General features: G+C 44.1%; 1 protein-coding gene across 1 annotated transcript; it reads left to right on the top strand.

The window, feature by feature from the left end:
* Nucleotides 1-1,232: 1,232 nt before the first annotated feature.
* Nucleotides 1,233-21,838, top strand: LOC311228050 (creatine kinase, testis isozyme). The gene is made up of 7 exons (XM_084313951.1): nucleotides 1,233-1,401; nucleotides 2,540-2,694; nucleotides 3,461-3,593; nucleotides 15,154-15,325; nucleotides 15,638-15,761; nucleotides 18,360-18,549; nucleotides 21,503-21,838. The coding sequence occupies exons 1-7, from the start codon at nucleotides 1,242-1,244 to the stop codon at nucleotides 21,679-21,681; spliced, it is 1,113 nt and encodes a 370-aa protein (XP_084170077.1). The 5' UTR covers nucleotides 1,233-1,241; the 3' UTR covers nucleotides 21,682-21,838.
* The last annotated feature ends 219 nt before the right edge of the window (nucleotides 21,839-22,057 follow it).

The raw sequence follows: 22,057 nt of genomic DNA, 5'->3' as shown, positions 1-22,057 counted from the left end.
CCTACCGTTTTGCTGTGGAAAGGTGAGTGTCCACAACGGCTAGCTAGCTGTTCTACTTGAATACTGAATGTTAATATTGAATCAGACAATATTGAATACTGAATGTTAATATCAGACCATATTGAATACTGAATGTTAATTCAGGTTGACAGTTGACATCATTTGACAGTTGACAGGGGGCTGGAAAGTTGATTTAATAAAAGAAAAAATACGCATTTAATCAGATTAATCACTTTATTCAAATTGAGGATTTAGTTTGAGGATATAAAAAAGAAAAAAAAATAATTTATAAAATCATTTTATTTTAATTAAATTTTTCTTAATTAAAAACGAAGGTTCGAAAAACGCTTCGGGGACAGCCTTACCATACATATTATTTATATTTGAACAAGGAGGGCTGCAGCGTCTTTGTGGTGTGAATCCTGTGTCTTTTTGAAGGTGCTCTTGGATGAGGGAAGTCAGCTGAATAAAAATAAGGAAGTTCCAGGCACTCTTATAAAATAGGCTTAATAGGCTTATAAAAAAGGCTTTAATAAATAGCTTAGTTCATATTAGAACCATTAAAAAAACACCAACATGTTTCGGCCTTTATCGGCCTTCTGGTATGCCCTGAAGAAGGCCAATAGAGAGGCCGAAACATGTTGGTGTTTTTTTAATGGTTCTAATATGAACTAAGCTATTTATTAAAGCCTTTTTTATATACAAGAAGAGTGCCTGGAACTTCCTTATTTTTATTATTTATATTATTCAAATGAAACTCAAACATGTTCCGTTGTAATGTCACAGTATGATGTCATAATAGTACATTCTAGAACATTACTCCTCCCTCCTCCTCCTCCTCCCTCCTCCTCCTCCTCTTCCCTCCTCCTCCTCCCTCCTCCTCCTTCCTCTTCCTCCTCCTCCTCCTCCTCCTCCTCCTCCTCCTCCTCCTCCCTCCTCCTTCCTCCTCCTTCCCCCTCCTCCTCCTCCCTCCTCCCTCCTCCTCCTTCCTCCTCCTCCTTCCTCTTCCTCCTCCTCCTCCTCCCTCCTCCTTCCTCCTCCTCCTTCCCCCTCCTCCTCCTCCCTCCTCCTCCTCCTTCCTCCTCCTCCTCCCTCCTCCTCCCTCCTCCTCCTCCTTCCTCCTCCTTCCTCCTCCTCATCCTCCTCCTCCTCCTCCTCCTCCTCCTCCTCCTCCTCCTCCTCCCTCCTCCCCCTCCTCGCTGCTGCAGGTGAGAGCAATCATGCCGCACAACAAGCTGAAGATGAACTACTCTGCTGAGCAGGAGTTCCCCGACCTCAGCAAGCACAACAACCACATGGCCAAGATCCTGACCCCGGAGATCTACTCCAGCCTGCGGGACAAGGCGACCCCCAGTGGGTTCACCCTGGACGACGTCATTCAGACCGGCGTCGATAACCCAGGTGACATTTAGTCCGCCGGACGGACCGCAGCGCTCTCTCTGTGTCAGAATGTGTCTTGGAATGGGTGTGTCTGATTGATTCATTGATTGAAAACTTTATTAACAGATTGCAGAATGGGTACAGTACAGTATGTCTCAATACACACAATTGTTAACATATTCTCTGCCACCACTTTGATCATCCTAAACCATCCTCTGCCAGCGCTATTTGTCTATGGAGATGTTCACCGTCTTTGCAGGGCTATAACTTTTTAAATTGTATTGCTAAATTGACATTACTATGGCCCATTCAACATCGATTATCTATCGTTCAGGATGTAGGAACGTTTTACTTTTTCATTCACACATTCATACTAAAATACCGTCTAACTCTAGAGTATAAATATGTTTTATCGTTTTCTGCAGTATTTCATAGAACGTGAGATATAGGCATAAATGCAATGCACGAAATTAGGCGACGGACCAAGCTCCAACGGGCACTTCCGGTTTGGCAACTCGCCGATCGGCCACAAAGTGGCAGTATTGAAGCGTTGCAGAGTTGTGCTGGCTCAGACAGCATCAGCCAAGACTCCGTGGGTGAAATATGAATACAATGACGAAAATATGAAATATTGATCTCAAACACGCCATACGGCGTGATTGGCAGACAACGCATGGCGGAGAAACCTGCCTTAACACGTGATTGGCGGAGAATGGGTTAAGGGGATGCAGACCAGAGAAAGACTTTTGTCTTGTTTATATCAGGGTCCTCCATTTTCAATTCATCATGACATACATGACATACAGATGACATTTATGACACATGATATACAGATATACAGTACTGTTACATTTAAGACATACAAGATATGCAAATATACAGTACTGTTTAACAGAGATCCTAACAGAAACTATATACATTTAAGGGGGAGGAAACTGTACATTGGGGGGGGGGGGACATTTACGGGGGCCAGTTTCGAATTGCAGCCTCCTGTAGGTGCTCTTTGAGAGCGGTTTTGAAGGTGGGTAGGGATTCACGTTCCTTCGCGGCTGTGGGCAGGGCGTTCCACATTGTTGTGTTGTGGCATAATTAGCAAAACGTGTTTAGTCCCTTCTTGTCTGAGCCGAATCTGACCCTTGCCCCCTTGTCCCCCATGCAGGCCACCCCTTCATCATGACCGTGGGCTGCGTGGCCGGAGACGAGGAGACGTACGAGGTCTTCAAGGAGCTGCTGGACCCCATCATCGAGGATCGCCACGGGGGCTACAAGCCCTCAGACAAACACAAGACGGACCTGAACCCAGACAACCTCCAGGTACACACTTTAAAACACACACAAGACAAACCTGAACCCACACAACCTCCAGGTACACACTTTAAAACACACACAAGACGGACCTGAACCCACACAACCTCCAGGTACACACTTTAAAACACACAAGACGGACCTGAACCCACACAACCTCCAGGTACACACTTTAAAACACACAAGAGGGACCTGAACCCACACAACCTCCAGGTACACACTTTAAAACACACACAAGAGGGACCTGAACCCACACAACCTCCAGGTACACACTTTAAAACACACACAAGACGGACCTGAACCCACACAACCTCCAGGTACACACTTTAAAACACAAGATTTTCAATTCATCGTAACATTTATGATATACACGACATACAGATATACAGTACTGTTACATCCAGACATTTATGACATACCAGATCTACAAATATACAGTACTGTTTATTTACAGAGTTTCTAAAAGAGAATATACATTTGAGGGGGAAGAAACTGTACATTGGAGGGGGTTGGGGGTTGGATGTTTACAGGGGCCAGTTTCGAAGCGCAGCTTCCCGTAGGTGCTCTTTGAGAGCCTTATTCTCAACCTTGCTCAACATTATTATAATTAGTATTATTTTTTTTATTAATCAGGGTTGTAAATCACACACACACACGGCAATGTAAGAGAGTCGAGAGTGAATAAGGTTAAACCTGATTCCTCCTAATCGATGGTCATAATCCGCCCGGTGTGACGTAGAGGCTTGTGTCTGTGTGCTTATTAACGCGTCACCAGGGCGGCGACGACCTGGACCCCAACTACGTGCTGAGCTCCAGGGTGCGAACCGGAAGGAGCGTGCGCGGCATCGCCCTGCCCCCCCACTGCAGCCGCGGGGAGCGACGCGCCATCGAGACCCTCTCCATTGCAAGTGCGTAGCCTCCTCCTCTTCTTCTTCCTCTTCCTCCTCTTCCTCCTCTTTCTCTTTCTCCTCTTCTTCCTCCTCCTCCTCCTCTTCTTCCTCCTCCTCCTCCTCTTTCTCCTCCTCCCTCCTCCTCCCTCATGTCTCCTCCTCTTCCTCTTCCTCCTCCTCCTCTTCTTCCTCCTCTTCCCTTCCCATGTCTCCTCCTCCTCCTCCTCCTCCTCCCTCCTCCTCCTCCTCCCTCCTCATGTCTCCTCCTCTTCCTCTTCCTCCTCTTCCTTCTCCTCTTCCTCCTCCTCCTCCTCCTCCTCCTCCTCCCTCCTCATGTCTCCTCCTCTTCCTCTTCCTCCTCTTTTTCCTCCTCCTCCTCCTCCTCCTCCTCCTCCTCCTCCTCCTCCTCCTCCTCCTCATGCCTTCTCCTTCTCCCTGAGACCTAAACTGGCTGAAATCAAACAATTGTTTTTAAACGGTAAGGCTAACATATTGTGTTTCACAGAAACAAAATTAGACTCATCTGTACAGGATCCAGAGATTGAAATTGAAAACTACTCAATAGTCAGGAGGGATAGAAACCAGTATGGAGGTGGCGTCTGTGTGTATATACACAAAGATACCAAATACATCAACCGTACTGACCTTAACCATGACGAAATTGAAACTGTTTGGATTGAAATCTTATTAGACATGGCGAAACCAGTACTAGTAGGCACAATCTATAGACCGCCAGAACAGAGTGGCTTCTATGACGCACTTGATGGGTGTTTAGCTGGGGTGGAGGGGGTAGAAAAAAATCTTATTGGGGACTGGAACACGGATATGCTGCGTAAAGCAGCACCCGTCTTCAAGGCCTTCAGTAGATTTTCTGATCTGCACGGTTTCAGCCAGCTAATCACCCACCCCACAAGGGTATGTGATTCGACACAAACCACCATTGACTTCATTTTGACCTCTGACAAGTCCATGATCTCCAATAAAGGGGTGATAGCATGCGGGTTAAGTGATCATTATATGATTTTCTGTACCCGCAAAAATCTAAAACAGAAGGCCGGCTGTCACAAAACAGTCACATCTAGAGACCTCAAAACTTACTCTAGAGAGGCCTTTAACCTAGAACTGGGGAGCTTGGACTGGTCAGATGAACTCAGTGGTACACAGGTTGAAGAAACATGGCTTGGATTCAAAACCAAATTCACAACAATACTCAACAACATGGCACCCCTAAGAACCACCAGGGTTAAAAATTGCGCTGAGCCATGGATGCACACTGAAATACTGGCCGCTATGAAAACCAGAGACAAAAAATGCTCTGAACTTCATAAAAGTCAGACAAAGCTTTCCAAAAGCTCAAAGAGTGAACTCCAAGCCCACGTGGTTGAACAAAAAATTCAAAGAAACAGACTAAGAAATGACGTAAACACCATGATCAAAACCGCAAAAAGAAATTTCATCAACGACAAAACTGAGGAAAACAAAAACAAACCCGCGAACTTTGGAAATTACTCAATAATCAACTAGGCTTCAAAACCAAATTCTCAGCAATACTAAACGACATGGCCCCCCTAAGAACCACCAGGGTAAAAAATCGCGCTGAGCCGTGGATGCACTCCGAAATACTGGCCGCTATGAAAACCAGAGACAAAAAATGCTCTGAGTTTCGTAAAAGTCAGTCAAAGCTTACTAAAAGCACGAGCAGTGAACTCCAAGCCCACGTGACTGAACTCAAACTAGAAAGAAACAGACTAAGAAACGACGTAAACTCCATGATCAAAACTGCAAAAAAGAATTTCATCAATGACAAAACTGAGGAAAACAAAAACAAACCACGTGAACTTTGGAAATTACTCAATAATCAACTAGGATGCAGTAAAAAACTTAAAACCAGATTCTCAAACATAAACATAAAAACTGACAACACGCTCATCACAGACAAGCTGGATGTAGCCAATTACTTAAACATTTTCTTCACAAACATAGCCACAACACTGGTAAACAAACTACCCTCCCACTCAGGGCTTTATGGGGTAGAACACATAGTAGCTTACTACAAAAACCTAGGGGTCCGCAAGGACGACTTCAAGCTGGAAATGGTAACAACAGATGAGGTACTCAATAAACTGAGCGCCCTCCAACCTAACAAGGCCACTGGCCATGACAACATCCCGACTCAGCAGCCGCCATCACACCAATCATCACACACATAATAAACCTCTCCATAAAACAGGGACACGTCCCCAAGGACTTCAAAATTGCGAGGGTGACCCCTCTGCACAAAAAGGGCAGCAAATTAGACCCAGGCAACTACCGCCCTAAACTAAAAAATAGTCTACGAACAGATCGAAAAGTACCTAGCGGAAAAAAATCTAATCTACGAATTCCAATCTGGCTTCAGAACATCCCACTCCACTGACACATGCCTTCTCTATTTGAATGACCACATCAAACAAGAGGTGGACGCAGGCAAATACTGCGGCATGGTCATGCTGGACCTACAAAAGGCCTTTGACACGGTCAATCACTCCATTCTGATTGACAAGCTAAAAGCAATTGGTTTTGATAGTCTATCAGTGAGCTGATACTAGGACCGCTACTGTTCCTAATTTATGCAAATGACATGTCGTCAGCTTGTGACTGCAACTTGTTCCTGTTTGCGGACGACTCAGCCCTGCTGGTCTCTGACAAGAACAAGTTACAGGTTGAAAAAACCCTCAGCTCGGAACTAGGCAGAATCTGCATATGGCTCGCTGATAACAAACTATCATTACACATGGGCAAAACAGAGTCCATTCTCTTCGGTTCAAATAACAAACTCAGCAAGACCGACGGCTTCTCAGTTACAGTGGGTGACAATATTGTCACAAGGAAAGATGAAATTACCTACCTGGGTTCCATCCTAGAGGCTAATCTCTCCTGTGACAAAATGGCATCCAATGTAATAAAAAAAGTCAACCAACGAACTCGATTCTTGTACCGGATCTCCTCTCTGGTAAACAAGAACACCCTGAAGACTCTGGCAGGAGCACTCATTCAGGGGTACTACGACTATGCTTGCACCTCATGGTACCAAAGCACCTCAAAGGCGCTAAAAACAAAATTACAAACATCTCAAAACAAACTGGTCAGACTACTGCTTGACCTTACTCCTAGAACCCACCTCACCCCTGCCCACTTTGACAACCTAGGATGGCTTAGAGTAGACGACAGAGTACAACAACTTGCAATGGGCCTGGTCTACAAGATACACTACACGACCAAGGTACCCATGTACATGTCAAAATACTTCCCAAAGGTCAGTGAATACCACGATCACAACACCAGAGGGAGCTCCACAAATCATGTTAAACCCAGATTCGGCTCAAATAAGGGACTAAACACGTTTCGCAATTATGCCACATCAATGTGGAACGCCCTACCCAAAGCTGTAAAGGAATGTGGATCACTACCCACTTTCAAAACCTCTCTCAAGGGACACCTACGGGAGACTGCAATTCAACACTGGCCCCTGTAAATATCCTAACCCAACCCCCTCCAATGTACAGTCATTTACCTAGTATGGTTTTGTCAATAGTTCAATGTACAATTGTGTCTGTTTGTACAGTGTCTCCTCCCCCCCCCCCCCCTCAATGTACAGTGTTACTTGTTTATACAGTGTGCCCCCCCCCCCCCAACCACCTCCAATGTAAATTACCCAGTATGGTTGTCAATATCCCAATGTACCCAACCCCCCCCACCCAACCTCCTCCAATGTACAGTTTCTACGTCAAATGTATATACTCCCTTTTCTTGACTCCTTCTGTATCACAAACAGTACTGTATTTGCAAATCTGGTATGTCATAAATGTATAGATGTAGCAGTACTGACTCTGTATGTCATGTATGTCATATATGTCTATATGAATTGAAAATGGGGGACCCTGATGGAAACAAGACAAACGTCTTTCTCAGGTCTGCATCCCCTTAACAATTGTATGTATTGAGCCGTACTGTATTGTACCCATTCTGCAATCTGTTAAATAAAGTTTTCATTCATTCATTCATTCATTCATTCATTCATTCATTCTGCAGTAAAAAACTTAAAACCAGATTCTCAAACATAAACATAAAGACGGACAACACGCTCATCACAGACAAGCTGGATATAGCCAATTACTTAAACATCTTCTTCACAAACATAGCCACAACACTGGTAAACAAACTACCCTCCCACGCAGGGCCTTATGGCGTAGAACACATAGTAGCATACTACAAAAACCTAGGGGTCCACAAAGACGACTTCAAACTTGAAATGGTAACAACCGATGAGGTACTCAAAAAATTTAGTGCCCTCCAACCTAACAAGTCCACTGGCCATGACAACATCCCCTCCAAATTCCTCAGAGACTCAGCAGCCGCCATCACCCCAGTCATCACACACATAATAAACCTCTATAAAACAGGGACATGTCCCCAAGGACTTCAAAATTGCCAGAGTGACCCCTCTGCACAAAAAGGGCAGCAAATTAGACCCAGGCAACTACCGCCCTGTTTCTATTCTTACCTCCATCTCGAAAGTCATGGAGAAAATAGTCTACGAACAGGTCGAAAAGTACCTGGCAAAAGAAAGAATTCCAATCTGGCTTCAGAACGTCCCACTCCACTGACACATGCCTCCTCTATTTGAACGACCACATCAAACAAGAGGTGGACGCGGGCAAATACTGCGGCATGGTCATGCTGGACCTACAAAAGGCCTTCGACACTGTCAATCACTCCATTCTGATTGACAAGCTAAAAACAATTGGTTTTGATAGTTTATCAGTGAGCTGGATGCAACCTGGAGGTGAGAGAACAGATGGTAGAGGTAAACGGTACTCTATCCCCCCCCCTCACAGTGAGCTGTGGTGTTCCACAAGGAAGCATACTAGGACCGCTACTCTTCCTAATTTATGCAAATGACATGTCGTCAGCCTGTGACTGCAACTTGTTCCTGTTTGCGGACGACTCAGCCCTGCTGGTCTCTGACAAGAACAAGTTGCAGGTTGAAAAAACCCTCAGCTCGGAACTAGGCAAAATCTGCATATGGCTCGCTGATAACAAACTATCATTACACATGGGCAAAACAGAGTCCATTCTCTTCGGTTCAAATAACAAACTCAGCAAGACCGACGGCTTCTCAGTTGCAGTGGGTGACAATATTGTCACAAGGAAAGACGAAATTACCTACCTGGGTTCCATCCTAGAGGCAAATCTTTCCTGTGACAAAATGGCATCCAATGTAATAAAAAAAGTCAACCAACGAACTAGATTCTTGTACCGGATCTCCTCTCTGGTAAACAAGAATACCCTGAAGACTCTGGCAGGAGCACTCATTCAAGGGTACTACGACTATGCGTGCACCTCATGGTACCAAAGCACCTCAAAGGCGCTTAAAACAAAATTACAAACATCACAAAACAAACTGGTCAGACTACTACTTGACCTTACCCCCAGAACCCACCTCACCCCTGCCCACTTTGACAACCTAGGATGGCTTAGAGTAGACGACAGAGTACAGCAACTTGCAATGGGCCTGGTCTACAAGATACACTATACGACTAAGGTACCCATGTACATGTCAAAATACTTCCCAAAGGTCAGTGAATACCACAACCACTACACCAGAGGGAGCTCCACAAATCATGTTAAACCCAGATTCGGCTCAAACAAGGGACTAAACACGTTTCGCAATTATGCCACATCAATGTGGAACGCCCTACCCAAAGCTGTAAAGGAATGTAAATCACTACCCACTTTCAAAAACACTCTGAAAGAACACCTACGGGAGACTGCAATTCAAAACTGGCCCCTACAAATGTCCTAACCCAGTTGTACAGTAAATGACCATGTATGGCTTTGTCAGTATTCCAATGTACAGTGTACAGTGTCCCTCCCCCCCCCCCCCCCCCACCTCCAATGTACGGCCCCCACCCACCCACCCAACCCCACCCACCCAACCTCCTCCAATGTACAGTTTCTACGTCAAATGTATATACACTCTTTTTCTGGACACTTTTTGTATCACAAACAGTACTGTATTTGCAAATCTGATATGTCATAAATGTATAGATGTAGCAGTACTGTCTATCTGTATGTCAGGTATGTCATTATGTTATGATGAATTGAAAATGGGGGACCCTGATGTAAACAAGACGAAAGTCTTTCTCTGGTCTGCATCCCCTTAACAATTGTATGTATTGAGCTGTACTGTACTGTACCCATTCTGCAATTTGTTAAATAAAGTTTTCATTCATTCATTCATTGCCTCTGCTTCCAGTGCCCCCCATCTGCAGCGTTCAGTGGTTTTCAATGGGCGGACGCCGCCCCCCGGCGGTATAATGTGGTACTGCGATTTCAATTCTGAAACGCTTTTCATCGTTTTTATTCATTCTTTTTAGATCTGAATATAAAAATATGAGAAATAAACCGTGTGCACAATATAATTGACTCTGAATATGGAAATATGAGAAAATAAAACGGTGTAAACAAAGGTGCAGATGAGGGTCTTTATGCCCCATAGGCCATAGGTTACAGTATATTATGGTACAATAAATATAGGCAATAAAGAATTTTAATGTGACTATATCTATATTATATATACTATGAGTAAAAGTAAACGTGTATACGAGGTACTCTATCTAACGTGATATACGTCATAGATTCAAAGAAACACTAAGAAATGACGTAAACACCACCAGCAAAAAAAAAGAAAAAAAATATTTTTTTAACAAATGTTTTTTTATTTTATATTTTTTTTTGATATGACATACAAACCTTTACAGTAGAAATCCACTATAAAACACATACATACTCTTACTCGTTCTTCCCCCCCCACCGGACCCCCCTTGAATACATCCATTATTCCGTTTGATACCAAGGATTAATAGTTCATATAATGTTTTATCCTCTCCACCACCTCTGACCAGATTTCTATGCTGGCTTCATTAATACCTAGAATTCGTGCGGTAGATATCTCCAGGTAAATCACATCAAGATAGGTAAGAATCCATACCCTCCGGCACATTTTATCAGGTTGAATCCAGCGTGATGCTATTAACTTTTTGGAAGCCGTAAGACCGGACAAGATTAGCCTCTTTATATGTACAGAGTGTGATAACTGAGAGACATCATTCAGCAACAATACAGAAGGCATTACAGGTATTGTCAAATACAAAAATCCTGATAATAGTGTGGTTATTTCTTCCCAAAATATCTTAACAGGCAGACATTCCCAATACACAGGCACGTGCACACATAGAGCCCAAGGGGTGCTTGAGCACCTGCCTTTTTGAGCCTCATAAAAAAGTGCCCTTTTTGATTTTTTTTTTAATAATTCGTTACGCATATAGACTGCCCTTCCAACTGAAAATGTCAGGATAGAATAAAAATATTAGGTAAAGAGAGAGAGATGCCCCATATTACATTGCAGTTTGCACGGCCTCCTCAGCGTGCCTCTCCGCGGACCTATATATTTTATGCATAGTGTGGGTGGTGATGATGATGATGATAGAAACCGCTGTGGCGCATACAGTTGAATGCTGGTATTACACTCACAGTATTACACTCACAGTCAAGTCCGATGGGATTTGGGAATCTCAAATACAAAACAGGATTGGAATAAAAAATGCATTTATATTAAACAATACAGAATATACAGCACTTCTTGGGGTCTGTAGGGTAAGCACTTATTCCCTCCCCCCTCAACATTTATGGAGATGTATGGGTCTTTTAAGTCAGTGATAAAAGTGTCTTTCAAGGATAAGTGAGCTCCTGCACTAATTATTATAGTTCAATATTCAATATTTGATCACCAAAACCCCCCAAAAAGCATTGTGCGCTACGCGCGCTCGGTTAAAACACACACAGGTATAGTGCCCTTTTCAGCCTTTGAGCACCTGCCCCTCTAAAGTCCTGTGCACGTCCCTGCCAATACATATGCATAAATGTACCACTATCACCGTTTCGTTTGTACATAAGGAACATCGAGAGTCTTGTTTAAGCCCCTACGGTTCAATCGAATAGGAGTTCGGTAAATCCTATGAATAAAATTAAGATTAATCTGTTGATGATCTGGATCCTACTTCCAGGTCTGGTATATCCTTCCTCCAAACTGAGTCTAGGGGATGGGCTTCATACGAAGATGTAAGTAAGTGACGGTAAAAGTCCGTGACAAATCCTCTCGATGTCTCCCTTTCATAAAAGAACTTGTGATATCTGTGGTACTCAAGTGGTGTCTTTAATGGGACTCCATGAGCCTTTAAGCATGCTAATAATTGTCTGTAGAAATAATATGTGGAACTGGTGAGGTTAAATTTGTTATGTATATCTTGATAGCGACAGAAACCCCGTTCGTTGAAGATATCTCCCAATGTATCTCATTAATCAATGACAAAACTGAGGAAAACAAAAACAAACCACGTGAACTTTGGAAATTACTCAATAATCAACTAGGCTGCAGTAAAAAACTTAAAACCAGATTCTCAAACATAAACATAAAGACGGACAACACGCTCATCACAGACAAGCTGGATGTAGCCAATTACTTAAACATCTTCTTCACAAACATAGCCACAACCAGTGGCGGCTCTACCACTAGGGGCGCTAGGGCGCCGACCCACCTGCTGGCCAGCTGCTGTTAAATCAGAGAACAAGACAATAAAACTTTTTCGTTTTTGTGTTTTATAGCCCTATAAATAATATAAACATGTTTAAAATTAATAATATTTACTCATTTTAAGTATGTTTGTATTTCCAATGCACAATATAACGTTATTATCTAAATTAAAAAAACATCGTTTTCATGGGCAGGAAGTGACGTTTTTTTTTTAATTTTTTCGTATTTCTCGCCCGGGCAAGAAGCGATAGCGCTCTGCGTGCGCGTCACAGTTTGATCGCTGTCTCCGTCACAGCCAATCAGTGCATACGGCGTTGTGCGTTGAAATATGACTATTATGTTGGAATCCGAGCGCGATTTGAAGCGGTCTAGCCAGCAGCGTGTGAACTTCCGTGAAGAATTTCCATAGCCGCATTTCGCTCTCTGATTGGCCGACGCGATGCCAGTTTTTTTCCATTGCCGCATTTCTCGGGTTGGCTAAGGCTTAGAGAGAGAATGCAACACACTCAGTTCAGTCGACTCGTCAACAACAACAGCAACTACACTGAGCTTAGGCACTCTTTCAAAGTTGGTTAAGGTTAGAGTTTGTCTTAGAGCATGGCGATAGAACGCCAGGTAGTTTGCAGGCTGTTCGAGGCGGAAATGGACAAAGACACAGCTCTTGGCTAACTAACAACAAGCTATATTATGGATGCAGTGTTGAGGGACATGTATGGACAATGGATGGACATCAACACAGGCTGGATGGACAATGCCATGGAGTTGATATACTTTATCAACAAGCCAACAACAAGGTAGATTAGCGATCTTAACTCTAGTTTAATACATGATACGTTGTCTACTGATGCCGCATAACGTTGTAACTAGCTGTTAGCTCCGTTAGCTTAGCTGGCCACTTAGTGCATGGAAACGGAGTAACGTTAACGTTTAAACGTTATGTCGAGGTCATACAATACTACAGTCGACATAAGGTTAACGTTACCCCGTTTCCATTAAGTGTTTAAATAGCAGCAATCTTGTTGAAAATGTCACTACTAAAATGCTCTCTCGCTCTCTCTCTCTCTCTCTCGCTCTCGCTCTCATTTCGCCGCATGTGGGACATAACCACTCAGACAATGAATGGTAACTTGTTTAAAATAACGAGCTTTACAAATGTGTTTATTATTGAATGGATCTGACATCATCTGAGAGAGAGAGAGAGCGAGAGAGAGCGAGAGAGAGAGAGAGAGCGAGAGAGAGAGAGAGAGCTGTGCGTGTTTGTGTTGCTGCTGATGCATAATGAATGAATGGTGAGTTGTTTAAAATGACAACATACATGTGTTAATTATTTGATTTGATTGATCCGAGAGACAGAGAGATCGTCTATGTTTGAATGAATGAATGAATGAGAACTTTATTAACAGATTGCAGAATGGGTACAATACAGTACGGCTCAATACACACAATTGTTAATGGGATGCAGACCAGAGAAAGACGTTTGTCTTGTTTACATCAGGGTCCCAGATTTTCGATTCATATCGATAGTTTAATAGCTAGCCTTGGCTCGTTTAACAATATGCAAAATATGTGTACAGCCCTGTACTCATACTGAAGTTATTCTTGGTATATAATAGGTCTGATTGTGTAACGAATCGATTCCACGTCGCGCTGTGTGTGAGAGAGAGAAGGAGAGAGGGAGAGATCTGCCTGTGTTTGTAGACGGGCGAGTTTTGTTTCTAACTTTTCTATTTATATATTGTGTTTCAAGTTGTGAATTAGAGTCTAGACTATACTTTATTTGACTGGTTGTGTGTTGTTGTAGTAACAGCTGAGCGACTCGTTCATAAGAGCCGATTCATTGCAGTGAGCGTGAGTCGAATCGCTCACGTCTTGCCATGAGTGTTGCGTGGTACTGTACTGTACTGTACAAAATATTTGGTATAGCGCCCCTAGTGGCGAAGTACCCAGCGGCCGCTACTGGCCACAACACTGGTAAACAAACTACCCTCCCACTCAGGGCATTATGGGGTAGAACACATAGTAGCATACTACAAAAACCTAGGGGTCCACAAAGACGACTTCAAACTAGAAATGGTAACAACCGATGAGGTACTCAAAAAACTGAGCGCCCTCCAACCTAACAAGGCCACTGGCCATGACAACATCCCCTCCAAATTCCTCAGAGACTCAGCAGCCGCCATCACCCCAGTCATCACACACATAATAAACCTCTCCATAAAACAGGGACACGTCCCCAAGGACTTCAAAATTGCGAGAGTGACCCCTCTGCACAAAAAGGGCAGCAAATTAGACCCAGGCAACTACCGCCCTGTTTCTATTCTTACCTCCATCTCGAAAGTCATGGAGAAAATAGTCTACGAACAGATCGAAAAGTACCTGGCGGAAAAAATCGAATCTACGAATTCCAATCTGGCTTCAGAACATCCCACTCCACTGACACATGCCTTTTCTATTTGAACGACCACATCAAACAAGAGGTGGACGCGGGCAAATACTGCGGCATGGTCATGCTGGACCTACAAAAGGCCTTCGACACTGTCAATCACTCCCTTCTGATTGACAAGCTAAAAGCAATTGGTTTTGATAGTTTATCAGTGAGCTGGATGCAATCCTACCTTGAGTGCAATCTGTTAATAACATTCTCGCTAATAACTCGCTAACGCCCGACTGGTGTGCTTGGCAGGTCTAGACTCGCTAACGCCCGACTGGTGTGCTTGGCAGGTCTAGACTCACTAACACCTGACCGTGTGCTTGGCAGGTCTAGACTCACTAACACCTGACCGTGTGCTTGGCAGGTCTAGACTCACTAACACCTGACCGTGTGCTTGGCAGGTCTAGACTCACTAACACCTGACCGTGTGCTTGGCAGGTCTAGACTCACTAACACCTGACCGTGTGCTTGGCAGGTCTAGACTCACTAACACCTGACCGTGTGCTTGGCAGGTCTAGACTCCCTGGACGGCGACCTGAAAGGCACGTACTACGCCCTGAAGAACATGACGGATGAGGAACAGAACAAGCTGATCGATGACCACTTCCTGTTCGACAAGCCCGTGTCTCCACTGCTGCTGGCGTCCAACATGGCCCGCGACTGGCCCGACGGCAGGGGCATCTGGTGAGTCCACTGCCCCCCCGACCAGCTGACCACCTCAGACCCGCCCCCTGACTACTTCAGAACCGCGGGGGGGGGGGGAACCCCACATATATCGGTATCGGTTGGTATCGGTATCGGAAATTAAGAGGTGGAGAATATCGGTATATCGGATATCGGTAAAAAAGCCAATATCGAACATCCCTAATATATACACAACAAGTCAGACACCACCACCTAGTGTTGGCAACATTGGTGACTTGGTAATAGACGGTGCTCCTCCTCCTCCTCCTCCTCCTCCTCCTCCTCCTCCTCCTCCTCCTCCTCCTCCGTCAGGCACAACGACAACAAGACCTTCCTGGTGTGGGTGAACGAGGAGGACCACCTGCGCGTGATCTCCATGCAGAAGGGAGGCAACATGAAGGAGGTGTTCAATCGCTTCTGCACCGGCCTCACCAAGGTACTGTTTACACCCTGACTGACACCATACAGGCCTCACCAAGGTACTGTTTACACCCTGACTGACACCATACAGGCCTCACCAAGGTACTGTTTACACCCTGACACCATACAGGCCTCACCAAGGTACTGTTTACACCCTGACTGACACCATACAGGCCTCACCAAGGTACTGTTTACACCCTGACACCATACAGGCCTCACCAAGGTACTGTTTACACCCTGACTGACACCATACAGGCCTCACCAAGGTACTGTTTACACCCTGACACCATACAGGCCTCACCAAGGTACTGTTTACACCCTGACTGACACCATACAGGCCTCACCAAGGTACTGTTTACACCCTGACTGACACCATACAGGCCTCACCAAGGTACTGTTTACACCCTGACTGACACCATACAGGCCTCACCAAGGTACTGTTTACACCCTGACTGACACCATACAGGCCTCACCAAGGTACTGTTTACACCCTGACTGACACCATACAGGCCTCACCAAGGTACTGTTTACACCCTGACTGACACCATACAGGCCTCACCAAGGTACTGTTTACACCCTGACTGACACCATACAGGCCTCACCAAGGTACTGTTTACACCCTGACTGACACCATACAGGCCTCACCAAGGTACTGTTTACACCCTGACACCATACAGGCCTCACCAAGGTACTGTTTACACCCTGACTGACACCATACAGGCCTCACCAAGGTACTGTTTACACCCTGACACCATACAGGCCTCACCAAGGTACTGTTTACACCCTGACTGACACCATACAGGCCTCACCAAGGTACTGTTTACACCCTGACTGACACCATACAGGCCTCACCAAGGTACTGTTTACACCCTGACTGACACCATACAGGCCTCACCAAGGTACTGTTTACACCCTGACTGACACCATACAGGCCTCACCAAGGTACTGTTTACACCCTGACTGACACCATACAGGCCTCACCAAGGTACTGTTTACACCCTGACTGACACCATACAGGCCTCACCAAGGTACTGTTTACACCCTGACTGACACCATACAGGCCTCACCAAGGTACTGTTTACACCCTGACTGACACCATACAGGCCTCACCAAGGTACTGTTTACACCCTGACTGACACCATACAGGCCTCACCAAGGTACTGTTTACACCCTGACTGACACCATACAGGCCTCACCAAGGTACTGTTTACACCCTGACTGACAACATACAGGCCTCACCAAGGTACTGTTTACACCCTGACTGACACCATACAGGCCTCACCAAGGTACTGTTTACACCCTGACACCATACAGGCCTCACCAAGGTACTGTTTACACCCTGACACCATACAGGCCTCACCAAGGTACTGTTTACACCCTGACTGACACCATACAGGCCTCACCAAGGTACTGTTTACACCCTGACTGACACCATACAGGCCTCACCAAGGTACTGTTTACACCCTGACACCATACAGGCCTCACCAAGGTACTGTTTACACCCTGACTGACACCATACAGGCCTCACCAAGGTACTGTTTACACCCTGACTGACACCATACAGGCATCACCAAGGTACTGTTTACACCCTGACTGACACCATACAGGCCTCACCAAGGTACTGTTTACACCCTGACACCATACAGGCCTCACCAAGGTACTGTTTACACCCTGACTGACACCATACAGGCCTCACCAAGGTACTGTTTACACCCTGACTGACACCATACAGGCCTCACCAAGGTACTGTTTACACCCTGACACCATACAGGCCTCACCAAGGTACTGTTTACACCCTGACACCATACAGGCCTCACCAAGGTACTGTTTACACCCTGACTGACACCATACAGGCCTCACCAAGGTACTGTTTACACCCTGACTGACACCATACAGGCCTCACCAAGGTACTGTTTACACCCTGACACCATACAGGCCTCACCAAGGTACTGTTTACACCCTGACTGACACCATACAGGCCTCACCAAGGTACTGTTTACACCCTGACTGACACCATACAGGCCTCACCAAGGTACTGTTTACACCCTGACACCATACAGGCCTCACCAAGGTACTGTTTACACCCTGACACCATACAGGCCTCACCAAGGTACTGTTTACACCCTGACACCATACAGGCCTCACCAAGGTACTGTTTACACCCTGACTGACACCATACAGGCCTCACCAAGGTACTGTTTACACCCTGACTGACACCATACAGGCCTCACCAAGGTACTGTTTACACCCTGACTGACACCATACAGGCCTCACCAAGGTACTGTTTACACAGGCCTCACCAAGGTACCACCAAAAAAACATAAATAAATGTTTGTAACCTTTGCTAAATGATATAGCCTACTGAATTATGTTTATTTTTTGTATATATATATTTTTTTTTGTGTGTAAATAGTCTAATGTAAAAAGGGTAGGCAATTATAAGCCTCGGCTTCAGCCTATACCTTTTCGGTCATTTAATTCGATATTTTTTTTGGAAGTTCTACTACTATGCTTTGTAAAAATAAAAATAAAAATAGATAGAAATAAAATCATTAATTCAAATCAATCCATGCTTTGTTACTAACCACAGTTCTGACCCCCTCCCCCCGCGCAGATCGAGTCCCTGTTCAAGGACAAGGGTCACGAGTTCATGTGGAACGAGCACCTGGGCTACGTCCTCACCTGCCCCTCCAACCTGGGCACCGGGCTGCGCGCCGGAGTGCACGTCAAGCTGCCCAGCGTCAGCAAGCACGAGAAGTTCGAGGAGATCCTCAAGAGGCTGAGGCTTCAGAAGCGCGGCACAGGTACAAATACATAACCAATGCTACTGTTGTAACCTTTAGGCACAGGTACAAATACATAACCAATACTACTGTTGTAACCTTTAGGCACAGGTACAAATACATAACCAATACTACTGTTGTAACCTTTAGGCACAGGTACAAATACATAACCAATACTACTGTTGTAACCTGTAGGCACAGGTACAAATACATAACCAATACTACTGTTGTAACCTTTAAGCACAGGTACAAATACATAACCAATACTACTGTTGTAACCTTTAAGCACAGGTACAAATACATAACCAATACTACTGTTGTAACCTTTAGGCACAGGTACAAATACATAACCAATGCTACTGTTGTAACCTTTAGGCACAGGTACAAATACATAATACTACTGTTGTAACCTTTAGGCACAGGTACAAATACATAACCAATACTACTGTTGTAACCTTTAGGCACAGGTACAAATACATAACCAATACTACTGTTGTAACCTTTAAACACAGGTACAAATACATAATACTACTGTTGTAACCTTTAGGCACAGGTACAAATACATAACCAATACTACTGTTGTAACCTTTAAACACAGGTACAAATACATAACCAATACTACTGTTGTAACCTTTAAACACAGGTACAAATACATAACCAATGCTACTGTTGTAACCTTTAGGCACAGGTACAAATACATAACCAATGCTACTGTTGTAACCTTTAGGCACAGGTACAAATACATAACCAATACTACTGTTGTAACCTTTAAGCACAGGTACAAATACATAACCAATACTACTGTTGTAACCTTTAAGCACAGGTACAAATACATAACCAATACTACTGTTGTAACCTTTAGGCACAGGTACAAATACATAACCAATACTACTGTTGTAACCTTTAAACACAGGTACAAATACATAACCAATACTACTGTTGTAACCTTTAAACACAGGTACAAATACATACCAATACTACTGTTGTAACCTTTAAGCACAGGTACAAATACATAACCAATACTACTGTTGTAACCTTTAGGCACAGGTACAAATACATAACTAATACTACTGTTGTAACCTTTAAACACAGGTACAAATACATAACCAATACTACTGTTGTAACCTTTAAACACAGGTACAAATACATAACCAATACTACTGTTGTAACCTTTAAGCACAGGTACAAATACATAACCAATACTACTGTTGTAACCTTTAAGCACAGGTACAAATACATAACCAATACTACTGTTGTAACCTTTAAGCACAGGTACAAATACATAACCAATACTACTGTTGTAACCTTTAAACACAGGTACAAATACATAACCAATACTACTGTTGTAACCTTTAGGCACAGGTACAAATACATAACCAATACTACTGTTGTAACCTTTAAACACAGGTACAAATACATAACCAATACTACTGTTGTAACCTTTAAGCACAGGTACAAATACATAACCAATACTACTGTTGTAACCTTTAGGCACAGGTACAAATACATAACCAATACTACTGTTCTAACCTTTAGGCACAGGTACAAATACATAACTAATACTACTGTTGTAACCTTTAAGCACAGGTACAAATACATAACCAATACTACTGTTGTAACCTTTAGGCACAGGTACAAATACATAACCAATACTACTGTTGTAACCTTTAAGCACAGGTACAAATACATAACCAATACTACTGTTGTAACCTTTAAGCACAGGTACAAATACATACCAATACTACTGTTGTAACCTTTAAGCACAGGTACAAATACATAACCAATACTACTGTTGTAACCTTTAAGCACAGGTCACATTACATTACACTAAAGGCATTCTTTGTGGTCAAAATTCTTTGGGTGTATTTTGATGCAATCTAAGTGATTTGAGGAGCCGTTATTGAAGGGATGATTCAGATGTGTCTACGTATAATCTGTAATGCCGTTAAACGCAGACCTCTAGGCAAGAGAGCCCCGTTTGGTGTTGCTCTTTGTTTACTTCTTAATAAAATAAGATAAGATATTCCTTTATTGATCCCCTTGGGATGCTGTGTGTGTGTTGGAGCTGCTGGCGAGAGAGGGCTGACCCCGATTAGTCGACTAATTGATCGAAAAGGAGCCGTAGTCGACTGCCAACCTCTTAGTCGAATGCAAAAGAATTAAATAAAATATATATTATTATACTTTTTTTTTTTTTATAAATTCTATGGGCGAACGGACCAAAACTTTTCCCGAATCCTGTCGGCAAACGAGCTAGAACGTCCCGGTCATGTAGTAAATTCTTCAGGCAAAGCCGTTGCAGTGGCTTAAACGAGAAAATATTGTGCCCTTCAGACGTTTCTATAATTGTTTTGTCGAAACCGGAAAGCCTGTAGCCTGTACTTCCTGTACTTCCGTTTACACGCTTTAGGAGGCATATCTTTACCAGCCTAGGGACAGCCCTACGAGAGAGGTCTGGAGAAATACACTGTAATAGGTTACTAAACTCCAACGCACACATCAGAGCAAAACATGTACACAGGGTGCAGTACCAAGCAGGGCTCTTTACCCTAGAGGGCGCTGTTTGACAGCTGCCAGACATGTTACAGTATTTTGGCTGTCTAATGTCGAAAAGAAGATGATCGCTTTAATTTTTCTTTGATTCTTTTTCTTGTATGTATCCTCATCACAGGTGCATGCGATTACAGTAATTAGCTAGGCTATTTATAGAAGAGGGGCCATAATGGAGGCGGTGAGCCCTCTAGTGTTCAAACATAAATAAGACACTATTCTAACCAAAATAATAATAATATTAATAACCAAAACATTCATATGGCCTTTACAATGACAATACATTTTAATGTAAACTAAAATGCATGTATTAATTGTCTCCTCATTCTCCTTCCTCCCCCTCCTCCTCCTCCTCCTCCTCCCCCTCCTCCCTCCCCTCCTCCCCCTCCCCCTCCTCCCCCTCCTTCTCCCCCTCCTCCCCCAGGTGGAGTGGACGCAGCAGCGGTGGGGGGTATCTTTGACATCTCTAACGCCGACCGTCTGGGCTTCTCCGAGGTGGAGCTGATGCAGATGGTGATCGACGGCGTCAAGCTGCTGGTGGAGATGGAGAAGCGCCTGGAGGCGGGCCAGTCCCTCGACGACATCATGCCCGACCAGAAGTGATGAACCCGTTGACCTAACTCCTCTCCCCTCACCAGCCCCCCCCCCTCCTCCTGATCTCCCCCCTCCCCCGTCCTATATATCAATATATATCAAAAAAACAATAATCTTAACTACATCAAAGAAAATACACTCCGCCCCCTGAGCATTTAGCGGCACTAAGAATATAAAAACGGAAACAAAGTTAGACGAGTCTTCCATCCCAAGTGTGATGAAGGATTTTGTATCTGGAAGCAGTGTTTGATTTTATTTTATTAGGGATCCCCATTAGCTGGTGCCATAGCAACCAGCTAGTCTTCCTGGGGTCCACACACAAAAAAACATACAAAAACAATTATTATTGCAAAAACTAAATTATTAAAAGTCAGTACACACAATG

This window comes from Notolepis coatsorum (assembly GCF_963971535.1).
Source record: "Notolepis coatsorum genome assembly, chromosome: 5".
NCBI classification, from domain to species: Eukaryota; Metazoa; Chordata; class Actinopteri; order Aulopiformes; family Paralepididae; genus Notolepis; species Notolepis coatsorum.
This window is presented reverse-complemented; position numbering and strand designations above follow the sequence as displayed.